This window comes from Rhinoraja longicauda, chromosome 38 (genome assembly GCF_053455715.1).
Source record: "Rhinoraja longicauda isolate Sanriku21f chromosome 38, sRhiLon1.1, whole genome shotgun sequence".
Taxonomy (NCBI): domain Eukaryota; kingdom Metazoa; phylum Chordata; class Chondrichthyes; order Rajiformes; family Arhynchobatidae; genus Rhinoraja; species Rhinoraja longicauda.
The window spans coordinates 8363179-8389172 of NC_135990.1; the positions used below are offsets into that span (position 1 = coordinate 8363179).

Genomic DNA, 25994 nt, shown 5'->3' on the forward strand with positions numbered 1-25994 from the left:
CGAGTCCGTGCCGACCAGCGATCCCCACACATTAACACTATCCTACACACACTAGGGACAATTTTTACATTTACCCAGTCAATTAACCTACATACCTGTACGTCTTTGGAGTGTGGGAGGAAACCGAAGATCTCGGAGAAAACCCACGCAGGTCACGGGGAGAACGTACAAACTCCGTACAGACAGCGCCCGTAGTCAGGATTGAACCTGAGTCTCCGGTGCTGTTTTGTTTTGTGTTCATGCCTATTGCAACCTGTGATCATGCCCTGACCATTTGGTGTAATTTCCATTTTGCGATGATTTAGAACTGACGTAGAATGCCAAATTCGTTGCCTTGGACAAGTTGTGCTGAAAGGCCTGTTTCCATGCTGTACAGCTCTATGATTCTATTTTTACCCTTTGGTTCAAACTTTGACTTTATTCCATTTTATTACTTTCACTACACAATGAATGTAACATTTTCCCAGGTTGCTTTATTCCGCACTCTCCTTACCACTTCTCCTCCCCCCCACACCTTCCGTATCACTGGGTCATCTTGACATATTTGAACAACTTTTGTCTTTGTGGCACGCTTTCCTGGATTCTGCACAAGTCAAATTTGCATGCATCTCTTATCAATGGGCTTTCTAACATCAGAACAAGGCAAGCTGAGCACATGCAACAGTAAGTGAAGCCAAAAGGAAGATGGCAATTAGTTTGCAGAAATCGCTAATTTTTCTCCACAATTGGTTAATATGCCAGTTCTTCCTTTCCCTGATTCTCCCTTGCAAACCTGCCCAAAATGTTTTAACCATTTCTTGGAACAATTTTGACAGAACTGTCTTGTGTTTACATCTTCGTTGCAACTCTGCTCACATCCCGTTGGCGGACATCAGTGGCTGCAGGAAGGAAATTGTTGTTCCCAAGATACACGTCACGATGAAGATCCAGAGGAAGATCCGATCGATCACCAAGGCAACGTACTTCCAATCATCTTGTACCTGAAGGGAATGCCATTAAAAGAAAGTTCTGAAGAGATACGACTGAAGTGTGCATGTTGCAACACAGTAAAAGACACAAAGTGCTGGAGTAACTCAGCAGGTCAGGTAACATCTCTGGAGAACATAGGTGACATTTCAGGTTGGGACTCAAGTGGTCATCAAACACTAGTAGGGCAGGGACAGTACTATTTCTGTGGACTGGTTAGCACGCAACAAAACCTTTTCACTACCTAATAAACTAAACTCTACAGGTTAAAACATTCGACAGGTGTAGAGTAATGTTCCTTTGCACTGTCCCATTCCACACTACCAGGCCCATGCATGATACCATGAGTTGGCAAAGTACAGCTCCCACTGCACTGCCCAAGTACTGGAGGTTATTTGGCCCCTAAATTGCCCCAGATGAGATGAGAACGTGGGATAATCTAAAACAAGTGTGAATGGGTGATCAATTGTCAGTGTGGATTCAGGGGCTGAAGGGCCTACTTCCATGTAACTTCAATTCAATTCAATCATTTCATACACTGGAATTTAGAAGGATGAGAGGAGATCTTATCGAAACGTATAAGATTATTAAGGGGTTGGACACGTTAGAGGCAGGATACATGTTCCCAATGTTGGGGGAGTCCAGAACAAGGGGCCACAGTTTAAGAATAAGGGGTAGGCCATTTAGAACTGAGATGAGGAAAACCTTTTTCAGTCAGAGAGTTGTGAATCTGTGGAATTCTCTGCCTCAGAAGACAGTGGAGGCCAATTCTCTGAATGCATTCAAGAGAGAGCTGGATAGAGCTCTTAAGGATAGCGGAGTCAGGCGGTATGGGGAGAAGGCAGGAACGAGGTACTGATTGAGAATGATCAGCCATGATCACATTGAATGGCGGTGCTGGCTCGAAGGGCCGAATGGCCTCCTCCTGCACCTATTGTCTATCGTCCATTTTTTCTCAGCTGAGGGGATGTAATTAGACACAGAGTGAAGCCCACTTTGCACAGATCTGAATTCAAACCTGACACTTAGTCGTTGTGGGTCCATTCCACGAGCTGGAAGAGCAAACGGGGAAAATTGAAGAATAGTTGCAGTTTCAGCTGTCAGAGTAGGTGAGAGTGATTCAGATTTGGCAGCTCAGTGAATTAAAGGCAGGGATTTGAAGATAGCGAAAGACTGCTGAAAGTGAAGTGCCATCGTTCACCACCAGATGTCAGCCTAGTCCTGTGGAACTTCATCCATTGCAGAATCCAAGCCTTCAGGACATTGAACTGTGGCCCAACTAAACAAAGAACAGTTCTGCATGATTTTTCCTGCTGCTAAATCGAATCAATATAATAAGTGATTTTCTATGTGTTTGACCTTAATTCTCTGCTACCAGTAGAACTCCACATAAGGAATCTGAGCGAGAGTAGGTATTGGGTGATCTTAAACCCCTAACATCACTTTCTTGCTATTGAGGGAGTGCAGTGTAGGTTCACCAGGTTAATTCCCGGGAAGGCGGGACTGACACATGATGAAAGAATGGATAAACTCGCATTTAGAAGGATGAGAGGGGATCTTATTGAAACATATAAGATAATTAGGGGATTGGACACATTAGAGGCAGATAACATGTTCCCAATGTTGGGGGAGTCCAGAACAAGGGGCCACAGTTTGAGAATAAGGGGTAGGCCATTTAGAACGGAGATGAGGAAGAACTTTTTCAGTCAGAGGGTGGTGAAGGTGTGGAATTCTCTGCCTCAGAAGGCAGTGGAGGCCAGTTCGTTGGATGCTTTCAAGAGAGAGCTGGATAGAGCTCTTAAGGATAGCGGAGTGAGGGGGTATGGGGAGAAGGCAGGAACGGGGTACTGATTGATAGTGATCAGCCATGATCGCATTGAATGGCGGTGCTGGCTCGAAGGGCTGAATGGCCTACTCCTGCACCTATTGTCTATTGTCTGTCTATTGTCTTACGGGATTGGACAGGCTAGAGGCAGGAAACATGTTCCCGATGTTGGGGGAGTCTAGAACCAGGGGTCACAGTTTAAGAATAAGGGGTAGGCCATTTAGGACTGAGATGAGGAAAAACTTTTTCACCCAGAGAGTTGTGAATCTGTGGAAATCTCTGTCACAGAAGGCAGTGGAGGCCAATTCATTGGATGTTTTCAAGAGAGAGTTAGATATAGCTCTTAGGGCTAATGGAATTAAGGGATATGGGAAGAAAGCAGGAATGGTTTACTGATTTTGGATGATCAGCCATGATCATATTGAATGGCGGTGCTGGCTCGAAGAGCCAATTGTCTTACTCCTGCACCTATTTTCTATGTTTCTTGTTCCATTACCAGAGCTCCCTATTCCTCATGTCCGAAGATCTATTGATCTCAGTTTTGATTGATCTGATACTAATCCTCTGCTGACCTCTGCAAGAGAGAAGGCCAAAGATTGGCCAATTTCAAATATTTCTAAATTCTTCAATTTAGTCCTAAATTGGCTTCCCCTTGAGACTCTGAACCCTGGTTATAAACTCAGTCTTGTTGAGCCTTCCAAGAATTGTTTGCATTTCATTCTTCCAACTCTAGAGAGAAGCTAAGTCTAATCCATCTGTTAGTCAAGGAACCAGTTTTACCTTTTCTAGTTAAAGACCAACATTGCACTCCATATTCCAGCTGTGGTCTCAGGTTTTTTTTAAATGTGATTTGGCCTACTGCCAACAGGCACATGAAAGATACCAACAAAGCTGTTTCCACAAAATCCTCCATGTTCACTGGAAGGATTAATTATTCAATGTCAGTATCCTCTCCCAGGCCTACACCCCAGTGTTAAAGTCACGCACACTCTCTGTGTTTAGCAGAACATGTTCACATAACCAACATCAAACTCCCGAAATCTGAATCACTCTCAGCTACTCTGACAGATACATCCTCAAATAACTTAAATAGTCTTTGCCACTAACTCCACCCATCTGCCAATCGCCTCCCCCCTCTCACCTGTATCCACTTGCCTACCACCACCTCTCTTTTCCAGCTTTCTCCCCTCTACTCCAATAAGGCTGAACAAGGGTCGTGACTTGAAACACTGCCTGTCTGTTCCCTCCCCAGGTGCTGTCTGACCTGCTGAATTCCCCAAGCCAGATATGCCTATCCGAAAGTCTTTTAAACACCACCAATGGATCTGCTTCAACCACCATCCCCGGCAGCATGTTCCAGTCACTCTTCACCCTCTGTGTAAAGAAATTTGCCCTACACTTCTTTAAACTTTACCTCTCAAAGTTTATTTCTTTGACCAAACGTTTGGTCACGTATCCTGACATCTCCTTATGGGATGTGGTTTGGTGTCAAGTTTTGATGTCTTCCATGATGTTACTCGGGATCATTTTTTTCTAGATAATATCACAGAGGCACAGTTGGTAGAGTTGCTACCCCACAGCGCAGGGAAATATGTTCAATCCTCACTTGAGGTGCTGTCTGTGTGGAGTTTGCACACTCTCAAAGTGAGTTTCCACTGGGTGTTTCGGTTTCCACCCATGTCCCAAAGACGAGTGGGTTTGTAAGTTAATTGGCCTCTGCAAAATTGCCACTGATGTGTCGGCAGTGGGAAAACATAGAACTAGTGTGAATGGGTGATTGATCGTCAGTGTGGACTCAGTCCATCCCAGCTCTGTGAAAGACCAATTCAACTGGTCTCACTCCCCATTGCCCTGCATTTATTTATTTACTTTCTAGCAGTGGGCTGGTTCTCCTTTGAATGAATCTGCCTCCTCTCCTATCCCTGGTAATGCACCCTAGATTGTAACCATACTCTGCTTAAACTCCAAAGACGTACAGGTACGTAGGTTAATTGGCTTGGTAAATGTAAAAATTGTCCGTAGTGGGTATAGGATAGTGTTAATGTGCGGGGATCGCTGGGCGGCGCGGACCCGGTGGGCCGAAGGGCCTGTTTCTGCGCTGTATCTCTAAATCTAAATCTAAAAATATAAATCATGTCCTCTGGATCTTTACACCTCCACAAGTGGGAAAGGTTTCTGTCTGCTCTCCCTGCACTCTTGAGCCTCTGTGAAGGGGATGGACAGACAGCGAGCGTTTCGGGTCGGGACCCTTCTTCAGAGTGATTCTAGTGGGAAGGGAGAAAGCAGAGAAAGAGAGGGTTGGACAAAGTGTTGGCAAGCGAAAGGCAGATACAGATGAGGGGGTGTTAGACAATAGACAATGGACAATAGGTGCAGGAGGAGGCCATTCGGCCCTTCGAGCCAGCACTGCCATTCAATGTGATCATGGCTGATCATTCTCAATCAGTACCCCGTTCCTGCCTTCTCCCCATACCCCCTGACTCCGCTATCCTTAAGACTCTATCTAGCTCTCTCTTGAATGTATTCAGAGAATTGGCCTCCACTGCCTTCTGAGGCAGAGAATTCCACAGATTCACAACTCTCTGACTGAAAAAGGTTTTCCTCATCTCAGTTCTAAATGGCCTACCCCTTATTCTTAAACTGTGGCCCCTGGTTCTGGACTCCCCCAACATTGGGAACATGTTTCCTGCCTCCAACATGTCCAACCCCTTAATAATCTTATACGTTTCGATAAGATCCCCTCTCATCCTTCTAAATACCAGTGTATACAAACCTAGTCGCTCCAGTCTTTCAACATAGGACAGTCCCGCCATTCCGGGAATTAACCTAGTAAACCTACGCTGCACGCCCTCAATAGCAAGAATATCCTTCCTCAAATTTGGAGACCAAAACTGCACACAGTACTCCAGGTGCGGTCTCACTAGGGCCCTGTACAACTGCAGAAGGACCTCTTTGCTCCTATACTCAACTCCTCTTGTTATGAAGGCCAACATTCCATTGGCTTTCTTCACTGCCTGCTGTACCTGCATGCTTCCTTTCAGTGACTGATGCACTAAGACACCCAGATCACATTGTACGTCCCCTTTTCCTAACTTGACACCATTCAAATAATAATCTGCCTTCCGATTCTTACCACCAAAGTGGATAACCTCACACTTATCCACATTAAACTGCATCTGCCATGCATCCGCCCACTCACACAACCTGTCCATGTCACCCTGCAACCTCATAGCATCTTCCTCACAGTTCACACTGCCACCTAGCTTTGTATCATCAGCAAATTTGCTAATGGTACTTTTAATCCCTTCATCCAAGTCATTGATGGATTGATAAATGGGTGGAGGAAGAGACAAAGGAGACAATAAAAGGGTGTGAGGTAGAAAAGAAGGGTAGGAATGAAATGTAAAGCCAGAGGGAGGGATGTGGGTGGAAGGGGGTCGGGGGGAGAGGTGATGAAAGGGAATCGAAGGATTCGGGGATGCAAGATGAAGGGTACAAGGGAGGGGAGATAAAAGAGAAGGCAGGGACTTGGGAATTTTGAGGAAGGATATCCAAATTTGAGGAAGGATATTCTTGCTATTGAGGGCGTGCAGCGTAGGTTTACTAGGTTAATTCCCGGAATGGCGGGACTGTCATATGTTGAAAGACTGGAGCGACTAGGCTTGTATACACTGGAATTTAGAAGGATGAGAGGGGATCTTATCGAAACATATAAGATTATTAAGGGGTTGGACACGTTAGAGGCAGGAAACATGTTCCCAATGTTGGGGGGAGTCCAGAACCAGGGGCCACAGTTTAAGAATAAAGGGTAGGCCATTTAGAACGGAGATGAGGAAAAACCTTTTCAGTCAGAGAGTTGTAAATCTGTGGAATTCTCTGCCTCAGAAGGCAGTGGAGGCCAATTCTCTGAATGCATTCAAGAGAGAGCTAGATAGAGCTCCTAAGGATAGCGGAGTCAGGGGGTATGGGGAGAAGGCAGGAACGGGGTACTGATTGAGAATGATCAGCCATGATCACATTGAATGGTAGTGCTGGCTCAAAGGGCCGAATGGCCTACTCCTCCTGCACCTATTGTCTAATAGGAGATGAATGAATAAGGGGAGGGAAAGGAGCCGGGTGATTGGGAGGGTGGAGGTAGTTGGAGAAATGGATGCTTGAACGCAGGAAGAGAGGAGGTAGAGGGGTTATTACTTGAACTTGGAGAATTCAATGTTCATTGTTTCTTGTCTTGTATTCCGTGCCTCTATTTATCTACATACTAAAACTCTCGTTTGTTATCTTGTTTGTGACTGAACTTTGGCCAAAGCGGCACACGACAGCACGCCAATTTTAGGCCCACCTTACTCACCATTGTCACTTTAGTGATTAATGCAAGTAGTTTTATTGAAATTGGTGTTATATTTTTTAAGTTATTCATATTTTTAAGTTTAAAAGGAGGGGGGAGGGAGGAAGGGGGGAGGAGGGAGGGAGGGGGGGGAGGGGAGGGGAGGAGGGAGGGAGGGGGGGAGAAGGGAGAGGGGACAGGGGAGGGGAGGGGAGGAGGACAGGGTGTTGCACCAATGCATTGGGCCCAAACCTCTCATGCATTGGTGCAGCAATGTTGGGGAAACATTGAAAGCTGAACATGAATCTCCATGTCTCTCACCTCGTTGTATTCATCCTGCATCTTGATATGCTCCACTATGTGTGTGATGCTGTCAGCAGCTTCTTGCACTTCTGAAGAGGGGACGGAGATTGCAAGCAAAGCATCCAGGGTCTGTGCGCTGGAGCTCCGTGTGAGACCGACGCCAGCGTTCAGGTGTCTCGGCCTGCAACCCCTGCAACACGTGCACCGCAGGTCCTGGTCGCAGGCGTCCGAGGAAGCGCTGAAGTCGGAGAGCTCGTCGGCGAAGTTGGCCCCCGGGCTTCCCAGAGCTTCCCCCTCGCTCTCGGGTCTGGTCATGTACAAGATGCGCGGCAGCACCTTGAGGAAGACGGTTTTCACCCAGGTTGGCATGGCGTGGGTGGTGGGACCTCTGACGTGGATGTTGAGCACGAAGACGGTTATAATGATGGATAGAACCACAAAGATCATGATGAAGAGCAGGTACTCCTCGATGAGAGGGATCACCAAGGAAGTGGATGGCACGCTCTCCGTGATCCCCAGGAGAAACACGGTGAGCGAAAGTAGAACCGAAACAGACAGCGTTATCTTCTCCCCGCAGGCAGAGGGCAACCAGAAAACCAGAACAGTCAGAAAGGAGATTATCAAGCAAGGGATAATCATGTTGATGGTGTAGAACAGAGGCATTCGTCTGATGTAAATGGAGTAGGTTATGTCTGTGTAGATCTCTTCGCAGCAGTTGTACTTGATGTCGTGTTTGTAGCCAGGGGCAGCTATGATGGCCCATTCACCGCTCTCCCAGAAGTCCTTCCTGTTCATCTCGCTGCCGATCAGGGCCAGGTCAATTTTGGCCTTGTCGTGGGTCCAGGAACCAAACTTCATGCTGCAGTTCTGGTAGTCGAATGGGAAATAGGTCACGTCCATCTTGCAGGAGCTCTTGACGATGGCCGGTGGAATCCAGATCACCGTACCGTTGGACATCAGCAACACTTTGGTGTTGTCATCCGTTTGGAAATTAGAAACTGCACTGGAATCACAACCCAGGTGAGTAGAACATCAGTAGCAATTCTATGGTCAGCATTGTCTTGTATTAAAAACCATAACCATTAAAGGCAAGTATCTCAGAGTAAAGTTTTCAGAGTAGGTAGCATTTGGAATGAGCTGCCAATGGAGGTGATGGTGGCAATGACAGTAACTACATCTAAGGGGCTTATAGGCAGGTACGTAAATGGCAAGACTTGGGGGGGATACGGTATTAATGGAGGCCAGTGGGTTTGATATAGGTAGGTATGACAGCCAGTATTGATCCGGTGGGCCGAAGGGACTACTGTACTAGGATCAACCCTATGACTCCATAACTTATGCAGTAGATTGTGGAATTGCAGAATGTTAAGTGCGAGTGACATTTTCCACAGATTGCCTTTCCTTGATCCTTTATGCAAGAAGCTGAATGCGTACATACAACTATCTGTACCCACTCTCTGCACTCGTCCCAACTTTGACCTTCTGGCAATTGCAGACATACACCGATGAGCCAAAACATTATAACCTGATGAGCCAAAACATTATGACCACCTGCCTAATATGCTGTTGGTCCTCCGTGTGCAGCCCCATACGCAGCAGGGTGCGATGCACTGTGTATTGTGACACATTCCTCCCCTGACCACCATTAAAATTTTCTGTGACTTGTGCCACAGTTGACCTTCTGTCGGTTCGGACCAGACAGGATAGCCTTCGTTGCCCTCGCGCATCGATGAGCCTTGGGCGCCCAACACCCTGTCGCCGGTTTGTGGTTTGTCCCTCCTCGGACCACTGTCGGTCGGTACTCACCACTGCTGACCGGGAGCACCCCACAAGCCTTGCCGTTTCAGAGATGTTCTGACCCAGTCGTCTGGCCATAACAATTTGGCCCTTGTCAAATGCTCCTGCCCATTTCTCCTGCATCCAACACATCAACTTCAAGAACTGACCGTTCACTTGCTGCCTAATATATCCCACCCCTTGACAGGTGCCATTGTAACAAGATAATCAATGTTATTCACCACCTGTCAGTGGTCATAATGTTTTGGCTGATCGGTTTATGTAGACCATCAAGGCTGCCTGTAAAGATGATCTGTTTACTTTGGGCGTAGCCTGCACGTGGATTGCCAACTGCACCAAAGTAAAAGTTTTATCCCCGGTGGACTGAAACAAGATTTAAACCCATGGCTTTTTGACTCCAGTGGCAAGACTTCTACAACCTAATACGTCAAAAGATGTCATAAAATCAATATGTATAACAGATTAGAATTGCTTATCCATGAAATGGATGCCCAGTCTCATTAAATGCACAGTTCATGTAGAATAAATTATTGATTTTAATTTGAATTAATGTCCCTATAAATTTTGCATCACTCCAATCCAATCCTGGCATTATTTTTCTTGGATGGTGTAAGTCAAATTACATTTAGTGATTGAAAGAGAGAATAGCCTACGGTTTGAATGCAGCAGGGGTCTAATGGAAACACGAGAGACTGCAGATGCTGGAATTTTGAGCAAAGAACAAAGTACTGGAGGAACTCAGCGGGACAGGCAGCATCTGTGGAGGGAATGGACAGGTTGGGAGTCTTCCTCAGACTGATGGAGTAGGGGTGATGAATGCTGGAAAAGAGAGGGTGAGGTGGGGCAAAACCTGGCAAGTGATAGGTGGATACAGCTTTCTCCCCATTACTCCATCAGTCTGAAGAAGGGTCCCACTCGAAGTGTTGTCTGTCCATTGCCACCACAGTTACTACCTGACGCACTGAGTTCCTCCAGCACTGTGTTTATTTGCAGAGCAAATGATCTCTAAGCAACCATTGCAAAAAAACTAAATAGATTAGAAGATTTCCAACAAGAGTAATTTTGTAATTCTGCATAATCTGATCTCCCAGTTGCTAAACACTTTAACTCCCTCTCTCATTCCCACGCTGACCTTTCTGTCATGGGCCTCCTCCATTGTCAGAGTGAGGCCCAGCATGAATCGGAGGAACAGCACCTCATATTTCGCTTGGGCAGCTTACACCCCAGCGGTATGAACATTGACTTCTCTAACTTCAAGTAACCCTTGCTGTTCCTCTCTATCCCTCCCTCTTCCCAGTTCTCCGACCAGTCTTACTGTCTCCGACTACATTTTATCTCTGCTTAGTTGTTACCTTCTCCCAGCTAACAATGATCCATTGGACATTTCTCTTGATCTCCATTCCCTTTGTCCTGTTTTCACACCTTACATTTCCTTATCTATGTATCTCCCTCTCCCCTGACATCAGTCTGAAGAAGGGTCTTGACCCAAAATGTCACCCATTCCTTCTCTCCAGAGATGCTGCCTGTCCCGCTGAGTTACCCCAGCATTTTGTGTCTATCTGTCCAAGAGTAATTTCGATACATTCTCATTGAAGGATTAATTTTGTTCCAAAGAGCTTGTCCTGCTTTCTGTCCCTTGCTTTGTCTCACGGTTACGGCAGTGCCCCAGTCTCCTGTGAACACGGGCAAAGATTATACAGTCCACCTGTGCCCACTGACGTGCTGACGTTTCTTACTTGTTGTACAGGATAATGTCCGGCTTCCAGATTCTTTTGGAAGGAACTCTGATGAAGCCAACTCCTTCGTATTCCACAGGGTCCCATCTTAACTTGTAATCATTCCAACTCTGGGACAGATGAGAAAGATGAACAAACGGTAAGTTAAAGATACATTAAAGGCAAATACACCCTGTGTGAAATGAAATTGTAGGCTGTGGTGAAATTGAGGTCCATGGATTTATAGTTAAAAGTAGACCAAATGGACCCGTTGGGCCCAAACCTCTACTGCATTGGTGCAGCACTCTTTCCTCTCCTCTCCCCCCTCCCTCCCTCCCTCTCCCCACTTCCCTCTCCCCCTTCCCCCCTCCTCCCCTTCCCCTCCCCCCACTCCATCGCCCTCCACCCCCCTTATCCACCCTCCTCCTCCCTCTCTCCCTCCCCTCCCTCTCTCCCTTCTCCCTCCCTCCCTAGGAGAGATTTAAACTTTAAAATGTGAATAACTTAAAAAATATAACACCGATTTCAATGAAACTTCTTCCATTGGCACCAAAGGGATGACGGTGAGTAAGGTGGGCCTAAAACTGTTTTGCTATCGTGTACCGTTTTGGCTATAGTTCAGGAACAAACAAACAAACAAACAAACAAACGAGAGTCTTAGTGTATAGATGTGTGACCTTGTGTACACCGTGTGCTTTTTAAGGAACTGCTTATTGTCCCAATATGTCCGTGAATTAGATGGATTATAGTTTAGTTTAGTTTAGAGAATACAGCGCGGAAACAGGCCCTTCGGCCCACCGGGTCCGCGCCGCCCAGCGATCCCCGCACATTAACACTATCCTACACACACTAGGGACAATTTTTACATTTGCCCAGCCAATTTACCTACAAACCTGTACGTTTTTGGAGTGTGGGAGGAAACCGAAGATCTCGGAGAAAACCCACGCAGGTCACGGGGAGAACGTACAAACTCCGTACAGACGGCGCCCATAGTCGGGATCAAACCCGGGTCTGCTGGCACTGCATTTGCTGTAATGCAGCAACTCTACCGCTGCGCCCAAGATTATAGCTGAAGATTGAATTATTTTTTACCACAACGTGATTGTTTCATGAAGATCAATGGTATGGTGTATTACTGGACTCCAACCAAACCACAATGTCCTTAGCCAAGGTGAACCTATCAGCCATTTAAGACAAAATACTGACTTGACACCCCATCCACCATGTAAAAACTCACCCCCTCCACTTCTTCTCTACTGTGGCTGTAACAGTTAGCAAGGTTACTTTGATGTGACCTTTAGAAATGTAGGATCCAATTTGTGGCATAACACGACCCTGCCAACCAAAATGCCTCTTCTAAGCTAGTTCCATTTGGCCTTGTTTGGCCCATATCCCTCTTAACCTTTCCTATCCATGTACCTGTCTAATTGTCTCTTAGAGGTTGTTATGGTTCCATATACCCACCACCCTCTGTGTGAAAAAGTTGTCCCTCAGGTTCCTATTCAATCTTTCCCCTTTCACCTGAAGCCTATGCCTTGATTTTCCTACCCTGGGGAACATGGATAAGTGACTCTTTGGATCAGACTTCAACAAAAACACCTTAAAATATGAGAATGGAGACACAATAGACCGCAGATGCTGGAATCTTGAGTAAAATATAAAGTGCTGGAAGAACTCAGCAAGTCAGGTAGCATCTGTGGAGGGAAATGGACAGACAACATTTTGGGTAGGGACCCTTCCCAAGTCTGAGTTCCTCCAGCAGTTTGTTTTTGACTTCTCACCCCCATTACTGACAATTCCCTCCAGCATTTAACTTTGTAGATTTCACTTGCTTTCATTTCTTCACCACCCCTGCCCAGCTGATTTTGCCCTCGGTAGGAATGCAGACTCAAAGCTCACTGCCCGAATCCCTCCAGCCCACTGACAACTTCAACCGGTTATATGACGACCTTTTGCACAGTAATTAGATATGTTAATACAAGCACCAATTAAATACTTAGCAAAATGCCAGATGTCCACTCTATGTCACATAAGCAAACAAGTCGGTGTGGACCCACCCACTCACTCCAAACAAGGCATCCTCTTGGTAGGGCAGAGGATGTCTTGGTTGGGTTGCTCCTGGGCCTGGCCAAACTGGCCATCCGCGGCTCACGGCGCCAGGTGGAAGAGGGCTCTGCCCGAGCCGGCTGCCTGCCCCTTTTCCGGGGTTACATCCGCGCCCGGGTGGTGTTGGAGAGGAACTACGCGCTGTCCACGGGCACCCTGGAGGATTTCCAGGACCACTGGGCACCGTGGGGGATTGGATGTATCCTGGATGGGGATTGTAATATAATTGTATAATAGTCTCAATTGGTATATTTGCTTGTATAGTATTCTGGTGGTGGGTTCTGTTTTGGTTTTATTGTATTGTATATATTATTTTAATATTTGAATAAATATTTTTGATTAAAAAAAAACAAAAAAAACAAGGTATCCTCACATGTTTCAGCCAGAGATTTGTCTCCATAATTTGATTGACTTCATCCTGTAACAAATCAGGCAGAAACTTATTAGGGTTGTGCTCGACGGTACAGGAAAGCTTAGTAAACAGCACACCAAATCTTATCAAGAAATTGCAGAGAGATGTGGATGCAGCCAGTGCATCACCCAGACCTGCCTTCCCAACATCAGCTCCATCTACACTCTACGCTGCCTCAGGAAGACAGGCAACAGTATCAAGGACCTTTTCCACCCCTCTCCTCCCCTCTCCTGTTGGGTAGAAGATACAAATATGAAAGGCCTAGACAGAATGGATGTGGAGAGGATGTTTCCACCAGTGGGAGAGTTTAGGACCAGAGGTCATAGCCTCAGAATAGCCTCAGAATAAAAGGATGTACCTTTAGAAAGGAGATGAGGAGGAATTTCTTTAGTCAGAGGGTGATAAATCTGTGGAATTCATTGCCACAGGAGGTTGTGGAGGCCAAGTGAATGGACATTCTTAAGGTGGAGATTGATAGATTCTTCATTAGTATGGGTGTCAGGGGTTATGGGGACAAGGCAGGAGAATGAGGTTGAGAGGAAACGATAGATTAGCCATGATTGAATGGTGGAGTAGACTTGATGGGTTGAATGGCGTTCTCCCATAAGCTCGGGTGATCTTCCAACCTACCACATTGTGGACCCCGGACTTTTACACTGTAACTGCAATGTGGTAACACTATATTCCACAGATTGGTACTTCTCTCTTTGCACTATTTATGTTGTATTTCTGTATGCCTTAATTATACTCATTTATAATATCATTTGACTACATAACACGCAAACAAAATCTTTTCACTACATCTCAGTACAGGTGACAATAATAAGCCGATACGAATACCAATGTGGTCAGAGGCAGAACATGCCAGTTCTAATGTACAGGTTATTCTCATTTTTACTGGCAAAACTAGCAGCCAATTTGTAAGCAGCAACTTTCCACAAGTAGTAATGAGAACAGTTAATAATTGCCCTTCAAATTAATATATTGGACAGTGGTTGAGTTCAGTGTTATGCTTGTGGCTTGCTTATACTATACAGTACTGGTGTATAGTTTGATTTATTTTAACTGGGTAGCTCACAAACATATCCCGTGACAATAATAAACTGATAATAAATTCTCCACCAGGTGGCGCTTCGATGGCAGCCTCATCTACAGTTTGTCTGTCCTTCTTCGTCTTTTTTTTGTTATTTTTAGTGAGTTTTAAAAGTTTGTGTTAATGTTCTCTGGTTTGTATTATGTGAGGGGGGGGGGGGGGGGTCGGGGGAAACCTTTTTTCAATCTCTCACCTTGCCGGAGATGCGACTGTTTTCCGGATCGTATCTCTGGTTGCTCTGCGGCCTAACATCGTGGAGCTGGCGGCCTTACTCGGGACTGACTTCGAGCCTCAGCGCGGGGCATGGACTTACCATCAGAGCGTACGATTCCTTGCCTGGTATCGACGCCTGTGGACTTTAACATCACAGAGCTTGCAGTCTCGGGTTGAGACCAAGTTCGGGAAGCTCCAAACTTGGAGCACGAAGTTCGACAGGCCCCGACCCGGGGTCCGATGGCCCTGCTGGGGGGAGCTGAGATGCCCCCCCCGATGCAGGAGCTTGATCGCCCCGATGAGGAAGGCCCGCCGCCGGCTACGGGAGTCAAGATCGTCCCGTCAACGGAAGGTTCGAGGCCCCCGACTGCTGGAGGACAAAGAAGGGAATAGATTGAACATTTTTTCTCCTTCCATCGCAGTGAGGAATGTGGAGGTGTCACTGTGGTGGATGTCCATGTTAAAATGTATTTTGTGTGTCCTGTTGCTTTTTATTGTTATGACTGTACGGCAAATGACATTCCTCGTATGTTGCGAAACATACTTGGCTAATAAAGTATGATGATATGATGATTATGATGATGATAATAATAATAAACGATAGCGCGCTACTGTACCACTTTGATGAGCTGTGACAGAGACACCTCGAAGTGCACGATGACTGGGTCCAACACATTCTTCACGGGCCGAATGTGCTGACTGTAGTTGCCGAAGAGTTTGGCAAATAGTCTTTTCTCGCCTTCGGAGGTCAGAGCACCTAACATAGAAACATAGAAAAATAGGTGCAGGAGTAGGCCATTCGGCCCTTCGAGCCAGCACCACCATGATCATGGCTGATCATCTAAAACCAGTACCCCTTTCCTGCTTTCTCCCCATATCCCTTGATTCCTTTAGCCCTAAGAGCTAAATCTAACTCTCTCTTGAAAACATCCAGTGATTTGGCCTCCACTGCCTTCTGTGGCTGCGGGGGAACAGCAAAAAAAACCAATGTCAATTACTTTCATTTAACCCGGTATAAACTGACACTGTGCAGGAAGACAACGAGATATAGAGACCCGCAGGACATATTTCTTACATCTAAGATCTCACAAGCATATTTTTGAGTAGTGGAGTTATGGAGTCATAGATAGTATAAGAAAATAACTGCAGATGCTGGTACAAATCGAAGGTATTTATTTATTCATTCACAAAAAGCTGGAGTAACTCAGCAGGTCAGGCAGCATCTCAGGAGAGAAGGGTCTCGACCCGAAACGTCACCCATTCCTTCTCTCTCTCGAGATGCTGCCTGACCTGCTGAGTTACTCCAGCATTTTGTGAATAAATCGATTTGTACCAGCATCTGCAGTTATTTTCTTATACTCAGGAGAGAAGGAATGGGCGGCGTTTCGGGTCGAGACCCTTCTTCAGACTGACCCGAAACGTTGCCCATTCCTTCTCTCCTGAGATGCTGCCTGACCTGCTGAGTTACTCCAGTTTTTTGTGAATAAATATAGAGTCATAGATGTGTAGGAAGGAACTGCAGATGCTGGTTTGTACACAAGATGCTGGAGTAACTCAGCAGGGGCAGGCAGCATCTCTGGGGAGAAGGAATAGGTGACTTTGTGAAGAAGTATCCCGACCATGAAACGTCTTAAGAGACGCTGCCTTGTCCCGCTGAGTTACTCCAGCATTTTGTGTCTTGCAAGGGTTGCAATTTCTCGAAGCTCCGCTTAGCTTTGCAGGAGGATGGTTATTTAAAGGGTAGGTTGGAGCCGTCTGCCCTAGACCCGAGTGAAGAGCAGGCACACAAGTTGGACTAACCTCCGAGCAGTAGAAGCAGCAGCCAGCCGCCGGCCCGGGCGCCTCCCATCTAGAGGAGCGTGTGGTGCTGAAAGGACAGCGCTCGTAGGTAGTCCTAGTCAACCTTGGGCGGAGCTGTCTGCAGCAGAGGCGGAGCATGTTGCCAGCCGCTCCCTGCCCCTGGCCGGTACACGCCAGCCCTCCCCTCCCTCATATCCAGAGACACAAGGAACTACACGAGGAAGAAACCCGTACAGAATTGTCACATAGAAACATAGAAAATAGGTGCAGGAGTAGGCCATTCGGCCCTTCGAGCCTGTACGCACCGCCATTCAATATGATCATGGCTGATCATCCAGCTCAGTATCCCGTACCTGCCTTCTCTCCATACCCCCTGATCCCTTCAGCAAAAAGGGCCACATCTAACTCCCTCTTAAATATAGCCAATGAACTGGCCTCAACTACCTTCTGTGGCAGAGAATTCCACAGACTCACCACTCTCTGTGTGAAGAAATGTTTTTTCATCTCGGTCCTAAAAGACTTCCCCCTTATCCTTAAGCTGTGACCCCTGGTTCTGGACTCCCCCAACATCGGGAACAATCTTCCCGCATCTAGCCTCTCCAACCCCTTAAGAATTTTATATGTTTCTATAAGATCCCCCCTCAGTCTTCTAAATTCCAGCGAGTACAAGCCCAGTCTATCCAGTCTTTCCTCATATGAAAGTCCCAACATCCCAGGGATCAATCTGGTGAACCTTCTCTGTATTCCCTCTAAGGCAAGAACGTCTTTCCTCGTCACCTATTAATTTCCCTCCACAGATGCTGCCCGACCCTTAGAAGGCAGTGGAGGCCAATTCTCTCAATGCATTCAAGGGAGAGCTAGATAGAGCTCTTAAGGATAGCGGAGTCAGGGGGGTATGGGGAGAAGGCAGGAATGGGGTACTGATTGAGAATGATCAGCCATGATCGCATTGAATGGCAGTGCTGGCTCGAAGGGCCGAATGGCCTTCTCCTGCATCTATTGTCTATTGTCTATTGAACATAACATTCTTAAGGGATTGGACAGGCGAGATGCAAGAAAAATGTTGGGGGAGTCCAGAACCAGGGATCACAGTTTAAGAATAAGGGGAAGGCCATTTAGGACTGAGATGAGGAAAAACTTTTTTCATCCAGAGAGTTGTGAATCTGTGGAATTCTCTGCCACAGAGGGCAGTGGAGGCCAATTCACTGCATGTTCCCAGCCGCTCCCTGCCCCTGGCCGGTACACGCCAGCCCGCCTCCCTCATATCCAGAGACACAAGGAACTACACGAGGAGGAAGCCCGTCCAGAATTGTCACCTATTCATTTCCCTCCACAGATGCTGCCCGACCCTCTATAACAAGAGGAGTTGAGTATAGGAGCAAAGAGGTCCTTCTGCAGTTGTACAGGGCCTTAGTGAGACCGCACCTGGAGTACTGTGTGCAGTTTTGGTCTCCAAATTTGAGGAAGGATATTCTTGCTATTGAGGGCATGCAGCGTAGGTTAATTCCCGGAATGGCAGGACTGTCGTATGTTGAAAGACTGGAGCGACTAGGCTTGTCTACACTGGAATTTAGAAGGATGAGAGGAGATCTTATCGAAACGTATAAGATTATTAAGGGGTTGGACACGTTAGAGGCAGGAAACATGTTCCCAATGTTGGGGGAGTCCAGAACAAGGGGCCACAGTTTAAGAATAAGGGGTAGGCCATTTAGAACTGAGATGAGGAAAAACCTTTTTCAGTCAGAGAGTTGTGAATCTGTGGAATTCTCTGCCTCAGAAGGCAGTGGAGGCCAATTCTCTGAATGCATTCAAGAGAGAGCTAGATAGAGCTCTTAAGGATAGCGGAGTCAGGGGGTATGGGGAGAAGGCAGGAACGGGGTACTGATTGAGAATGATCAGCCATGATCACATTGAATGGCGGGTGCTGGCTCGAAGGGCTGAATGGCCTCCTCCTGCACCTATTGTCTATTGTCTATTGACCATACACCAAACCACTTCTACCACAACCATTCCTCCACAGTATTGTAATGAATAACATTGATCGGGTCCAATTAACACAAAAATTTATTTATGGTCTTGATAGTACTTTATTATTGTAATGTGTATCGAGATACAGTGAAAAACCTGTTTGCTATCCAGTCTAATCATACCATCCACACGTATAATCAAGCCATACACTAGTGCAAGTAGTGCAGAGAAAACTACATGAGTGTGGAATATAGGCTAAGAGACACCGAGAAAAAGTCCAAAGGCCACAATGAAATAGATTGGAAAATCGGGGCTCCCCCTGATTTACAATGGTACAGAATTAGGATGGCCTACACCCGTGGCTGCTTCCATGGGCTTGAATTGTCAGTGGCTGTTACACTGGACCAGAGTATTGTTGAACAAGTGGTCAACCTGAGGGGCACCTTCAGCAACAGACTGGTCCCACCAAGATGCAGCACAGAACGCCACAGGAGATCCCTATTCCCTGCGGCTATCAAACTGTACAACTCTTCCCCCTTCTGTCGTGGGGTAGACTGACTCCCCCCCACCTCCCCCCCCCCCCCTTTCCCCCAATCTTTGCACATCCCCAATCCTGGACTTTCCAATCGTCACTTTAATTTCACGTTTGGTTTTATGTATCTTGTTGCGTTTTATGACTGTTGGCAGACCAACTTCCCTCCTGGGATAGATAAAGTTCTATCGTATCATATTGTAATATTGTCAATTTCCAAAGCAACCCTCTTAAGTGGCCTCCGGTGGTGAAATTGGCCCTTTATGTTCTTGGAAAACAATACTGTATGATTACTGAAGGGGAGGTAACATGTAAACAGGGTTTAGTTCAAGACCAATTCTTTTGTTAATTTGATAAAATTTATGGGACCTCACTAGTGTGAATACAATGTGTATAAGTCAGGCATTTGTAACCATGGGAGAGCCTGTCCTGTGGTCCTAACACGCTTAAACACTGCTGTGTTCCACAAGAGCATCAACAAACTCAGTGTGACACTTGACCACTTTTTTCTCTCTCTCTCTCTCCCTCTCTCCCTCTCCCTCTCCCTCTCCCTCTCCCTCTCCCTCTCTCTCTCTCTCTCTCTCTCTCTCTCTCTCTCTCTCTCTCTCTCTCTCTCTCTCTCTCTCTCTCTCTCTCTCTCTCTCTCTCTCTCTCTCTCTCTCTCTCTCTCTCTCTCTCTCTCTCTCTCTCCTCCTCTCTCTCTCCCCCCCCCTCTCTCTCCCCCTCTCTCACCCCTCTCCCTCTCTCTCTCTTTCTCCCCCCCCTCTCTCTCTCCCCCGCTGTTACTCTCTCTCTCTCTCTCCTCCCCTTCTCCCTTCCTCTCCCTCCCTCCCTCCCTCTCCCTCTCTCCCTCTCTCCAACTGAAAACACATTTGCTTTGTTTTCCAGTTCCGACAAAGGGTTCTTGACCAAACCATCACCTCAGCTTCCCTCCCCACTGATATTCCCTGACTTGCTGAGCTCTTCCAGTATTTGATGTATTCTTGTCTCTCATGGACAAGTTACATATTGTGTAACTCTCTCCTGCTGACTCTCTCTTTCTATCTGAGTGCAGACAATGATTCACACAGCAGCAGTTTAACAGTCATTACTGCAGACTGCAGTGGTATAACGCTATAAATCCCAGTAAATTAGACAGAACTTTCTCCTCGAGGCAAAACCATGTCACATGCAGCACGGTGGACACCGAGCCTGCTCTTTGTAAATATTAAACACTGAGCTCAGATTTGTTACTCTCTACGAACTTTAGCTCAGATCAATGATGCTTCAAGCCCAGAGGCACTCGGGAGCTCTTAATCAGCTAATATTTACCATCCAGAAAATTAGTTGCCACCTCACAGATCCGTCAGCGTTGTAATGATCCCGTGTTTATAAGAAATATTGCTGGGATTATAATGCATCGTGCAGAAAAAAAATCCTTGTCTTCCTCTGGTACCTTTTATCACCTCAGGACATCTCAAAGTGATTTAAAGCCAGTCGTGGGCTGGATTGAGTGTTGCGACATTTGGGAATAATTTTTGTACAGCTAGCTCCCACAGACATCAATGAATAAATGGCTGGATGATCTTTGTTAGTTGAAGGATATTTAATGACCAGAACATTTGGGATACCTTCGCTGTTCTTCAATGTACAAAATGGAGGGATCTTTAGTACCTATCATTGGGGACAGACTAAGCCTCGATTTATCCGCTCAGCCGAAAGATACAGTAGCACCTCTGACTGCACAACATTCACAGAGGGCTTCACTGGAAGGGCAGCCTGAATGTTGAATTGAGTTGAATAAAGAGATATAGCATGGAAATAGGTTCTTCTGCCATTGATCACCCGTTCACACACTAGATCTATGATCTATGCCATCCCCACTTTCGCATATACTCCTTACACACTAGGGGGAAATTACAGAGGCCAGTTAACCAACAAACCTAAGGTAGACACAAAATGCCGGAGTAACTCAGCGGGTCAGGCAGCATCTCTGGAGAAAAGGAATGGGTGACGTTTCGGGTCGAGACCCTTCTTCAGTCTGAAGAAGGGTCTCGACCTGAAACATCACCCATTCCCTCTCTCCAGAGATGCTGCCTGACCCGCTGAGTTACAATACAATACAATACAATACAATACAATATATCTTTATTGTCATTATACAACGAGATTGGGAATGCGCCTCCCATACGATGCAATAATTTAATTAGCTAGTCAGTATTAATTTAAACAACCCAATGAAACAAATTGTAACAGTTTTAAAACAGAATAAAGTGCAAGTAGATCTGTGCCGGACCACTGTGCGATGTGACCATCCGGCTCAGGCATTTTGTGACTACCTTCGATTTAAACCAGCATCTGCAGTTTCTTTTCCTACACATCCTAACCAACAAACCTACACGTTTGTGGGACGTGGGAGGGAACAGGAGCATCCGGAGGAACCCGGGAGTCACAGGGAGAACGTGCAAACTCCACACAGGCAGCCCCCCAGGCCAGGATTGAACTCGAGTCTCCGGTGTTGTGAGGCTGCAAATCTACCAGCTGGGTCACTGTGTGGCTCTTGAATCTCAGACACAGGGACCTGAACTCTCTAACTCCTCACTGAAGCAGTGTTGGCTGCTCAGCCATTGCGAATAGGTACATTATGATATAATGTTCTTATCATTTTGAAACAGCAATCATCCAGTTCAACCGCAATTTTACCCATGGAGACCGGCATTTTAAGATTAAAAGGGATGACTGAAACAATGTATGGTTTAAAATTAAATTTGTACGTTAGCATCATTAATGGGAGGCTATTAAATATTAAGGTCCCCAATGCCAAACAACAGATATCCAGGAGAGGGTAGAACAAGATTTCACATTAAGACAGATTTTTGATTCTTTATAACCTTTCCAATATTTTCTAGGTTTTTAAATATTCACCAGACGGCCGTGGACCCGTTGGGTTCAAATCTCTCCTGCGGGCAACGGCGTAGCAACCCCCATTGGGTGCAACCATCTTGTTTGACCCTCTGCCGCCGCAATGCACCATGGGAGGAAGGTCAGGCGCGGGGCATGCTGGGACAGGCGCTGGTCCTCCTGATGGTGGGGGGGGGGGCGAGCACATTTATTAAAGTTTATTAAGTCAAATGTTTTTAAAATGTAACAAAACTTGAGGTCTTGGCTGCCTCGTTAACAGAGTAAAAGATTCCCTGGCGTTAATAGACAAGCGAGTCTCTGCGATCTATAGCATGGAGGTTGCAACAGTGGAGAGTGTGCAGAAGAGATTCACCTGAATGTTGCCTGGAATGGAGGGCTATAGTTATTAGGAGAGATTGGATAAGCTGAGTTTATTCTCGGTGGAACGTAGGAGGGTGGTGGGAATGGTGGGTAGGGTGGGCGTGAAATTGTTGCGCTATCGTGTACCGCTTTGGCTGTATTTCGGGTACATACTAAAATGCTATATATATATATATATACACGAATATATATACATACGTATGATGACAGTGAAGAAGGGTCTTGACCCGAAACGTCACCCATTCCTTCTCTCCTGAGATGCTGCCTGACCCGCTGAGTTACTCCAGCATTTTGTGAAATAAAAACCTTCGATTTGTACCAGCATCTGCAGTTATTTTCTTAGATTAGGAAATAAATCATTTGATGTTAAAAATATATATATTCTTGGGTGTTGCTGACAAGACCAACATTTCAAAGCCGGGTGGTTGGCAACTCAGAAGGCAGTGGAGGCCAATTCTCTGAATGCATTCAAGAGAGAGCTAGATAGAGCTCTTAAGGATAGCGGAGTCAGGGGGTATGGGGAGAAGGCAGGAACGGGGTACTGATTGAGAATGATCAGCCATGATCACATTGAATGGCGGTGCTGGCTCGAAGGGCTGAATGGCCTCCTCCTGCACCTATTGTCTATTATGGTGTTCCCTTTCCCCCGCTGCCTTTTGCTCCTTGACAATATGCAGTGGGGGGGGGGGGGGGGGGGGGGGGTAGAGGTATTTGGTTGAGTAGATATATCAAATTATGAGAGGCACAGATAGGGTAGACAGTCATAATCTTTTTCCCAGTGTAGAAATGTGAAAAACTAATGGGGTTTAAGGCTGGAGTAATGCTGTGGGTTAGACATCATCTCTGGACAACATGGGCAGATGATGTTTTGGGTGGCAGCCCTACTTCAGACTGCAGAAGGGTCCCGACCTGAAACATCGCCTACCCCTAATCTCCAGACATGCTGCCTGACCTGCTGAGTTACACCAGCACTTGTGGCACGGTGGCGCAGCGGTAGAGTTGCTGCCTTACAGCGAATGTAGCGCCGGAGACCCGGGTTCCATCCCGGCCACGGGCGCCGTCTGTACGGAGTGTGTACGCTCTCCCCGTGACCTGCGTGGGTTTTCTCCGAGATCTTCGGTTTCCTCCCACACTCCAAAGACGTGCAGGTTTGTAGGTTAATTGGCTTGGTAAATGTAAAAATTGTCCCTAGTGGGTGTAGGATAGTGTTAGTGTGCGGGGATCGCTGGGCGGCGCGGACCCGGTAGCCGAAAGGGCCTGTTTCTGCGCTGTATCTCTAAATCTAAAAGAAAAATCTAAAACCAGCAGTTTGTGCCTTGTTTGGTAAACCAGCACCTGCATTTCCTTGTTTCTCCACAGCTTTAAGGTGAAAGGGGCAAAGTTTAAAGGAGATGTGTGGGGCAAGTTTTTCACACAGAGGTTGGTGGGTGCCTGGAACCTGCTGCCAGGGGTGGTGGTGAAGGCAGATGCAATAGGGCTTTAGGGGGTATGGGGAGAAGGCAGGAACGGGGTACTGATTGAGAGTGATCAGCCATGATCGCATTGAATGGCGGTGCTGGCTCGAAGGGCTGAATGGCCTCCTCCTGCACCTATTGTCTATTGTCTATTGTCTATGAATGTGCAGGGAATGGAGGAATGTTGATCAGATGGTTGATGAGATTAGTTTATCTTAGTGTCACGTTCGGCACAGGAGGGCCAGTTCCCATGCTGTCCTCTTCTCAACAGACAATAGGTGCAGGAGGAGGCCATTCGGCCCTTCGAGCCAGCACCGCCATTCAATGTGATCATGGCTGATCATTCTCAATCAGTACCCCGTTCCTGCCTTCTCCCCATACCCCCTGACTCCGCTATCCTTAAGAGCTCTATCTAGCTCTCTCTTGAATGTATTCAGAGAATTGGCCTCCACTGCCCTCTGAGGCAGAGAATTCCACAGATTCACAACTCTCTGACTAAAAAAGTTTTTCCTCATCTCTGTTCTAAATGGCCTACCCCTTATTCTTAAACTGTGGCCCCTGGTTCTGGACTCCCCCAACATTGGGAACATGTTTCCTGCCTCTAACGTGTCCAATCCCTTAATAATCTTATACGTTTCGATAAGATCCCCTCTCATCCTTCTAAATTCCAGTGTATCATTCTCTGTTCAATGTAGTGTGGACACTGCAACCACTGGGCATCAGTGGGCAGGAGAGTGAATGTTTAGTGTGGTGAACAGGGTGCCAGTCAATCACTGAGTTCCATTGGCTTGCATGATGTCAAGCTTCCCAAGAGTTTAGTTTAGAGATACAGCGCGGAAACAGGCCCTTTCGGCCCACTGGGTCCGCGCCGACCAGCGATTCCCGCACACTAACACTATCCTACACCCACGAGGGATAGTTTTTTAAACATTTACCAAGCCAATTAACAAACATACCTGTACGTCTGTGGAGTGTGGGAGGAAACCAAAGATCTCGGAGAAAACCCACGCAGGTCTCGGGGGGAACGTACAAACTCCGTACAGACGGCGCCCGTGGTCGGGATCGAACCCGGGTCTCCGGCGCTGCAATCGCAGTAAGTCAGCAACTCCACCTCAACACTAGGTTATTGGCACTGCATTGATCTGGGCCATTTGAGAGTGTTCCACCACACTCCGAGCATGACTTGTACATGGTGGAAAGAGTGTGGGGTGTCAGGAGATGAGTCGCTGTCCACTGGCGGTCTGTCCTCTGATGTTGGGATTTATACGGCTGGTCCCATCAGGTTTCTGGTCTAATTGGTTTATGGCACTCATGGGCTGGACACCAGCATGGCTGAGAATGGGACTGCCCATGCAGCCTCCACGCCCCCCCCCTGTCAGCTGTTCACTGTCATTCAAGAGGAGATGTGGTTAGGTTGAACTTAACGTGATCCAGTCATAGTGAGATAGCTTGGCTCTGTCTATTGTGCATTGTTCAGGACACATGCTGTGCTTTATATCACCGGGCCGGCATCTCCTCATTTCCAGGTGTGTCGGATGATGCTCCTGGCATGGCCTGTGGCATTGAACACTTCATTCAACCAGGGTTGGTCTCCTGATGATGATGGTGGTAGATTGTAAAGGGCCCTAATGAGACCGCACCTGGAGCACTGTGTCCAGTTGTACAGGGCCCTAGTGAGACCGCACCTGGAGCACTGTGTCCAGTTGTACAGGGCCCTAGTGAGACCGAACCTGGAGTACTGTGTGCAGTTGTACAGGGCCCTAGTGAGACCGCACCTGGAGTACTGTGTGCAGTTTTGGTCTCCAAATTTGAGGAAGGATATTCTTGCTATTGAGGGCGTGCAGCGTAGGTTTACTAGGTTAATTCCCGGAATGGCGGGACTGTCATATGTTGAAAGACTGGAGCGACTAGGCTTGTATACACTGGAATTTAGAAGGATGAGAGGAGATCTTATCGAAACGCATAAGATTATTAAGGGGTTGGACACGTTAGAGGCAGGAAACATGTTCCCAATGTTGGGGGAGGCCAGAACCAGGGGCCACAGTTTAAGAATAAGGGGTAGGCCATTTAGAACAGAGATGAGGAAAAACGTTTTCATTCTGAGAGTTGTGAATCTGTGGAATTCTCTGCCTCAGAAGGCAGTGGAGGCCAATTCTCTGAATGCATTCAAGAGAGAGCTAGATAGAGCTCTTAAGGATAGCGGAGTCAGGGGGTATGGGGAGAAG

The 25994-nt window shown here is 46.9% G+C and overlaps 1 protein-coding gene across 1 annotated transcript; it reads right to left on the reverse strand.

The window, feature by feature from the left end:
• Positions 1–17: 17 nt before the first annotated feature.
• LOC144610909 (neuronal acetylcholine receptor subunit alpha-3-like) lies at positions 18–16639 on the reverse strand. The gene is made up of 6 exons (XM_078429899.1): positions 16555–16639; positions 15372–15511; positions 13410–13454; positions 10952–11061; positions 7437–8421; positions 18–980 (listed from the first exon to the last, which is right to left on the reverse strand). The coding sequence occupies exons 1-6, from the start codon at positions 16601–16603 to the stop codon at positions 852–854; spliced, it is 1458 nt and encodes a 485-aa protein (XP_078286025.1). The 5' UTR covers positions 16604–16639; the 3' UTR covers positions 18–851.
• Between the last annotated feature and the right edge of the window lie 9355 nt (positions 16640–25994).

Coding starts and splice junctions, on each gene's coding strand:
- LOC144610909 (XM_078429899.1), bottom strand. CDS start 16,603: ATGGGAGGCGCCCGGGCCGGCGGCTGGCTGCTGCTTCTACTGCTCGGA. Junction 11,062..13,409: donor CAAATCTCTGGCTGAAACAT/GTGAGGATACCT, acceptor CATCTGTCCCAG/AGTTGGAATGATTACAAGTT. Junction 981..7,436: donor TGCAGGATGAATACAACGAG/GTGAGAGACATG, acceptor CATTCCCTTCAG/GTACAAGATGATTGGAAGTA.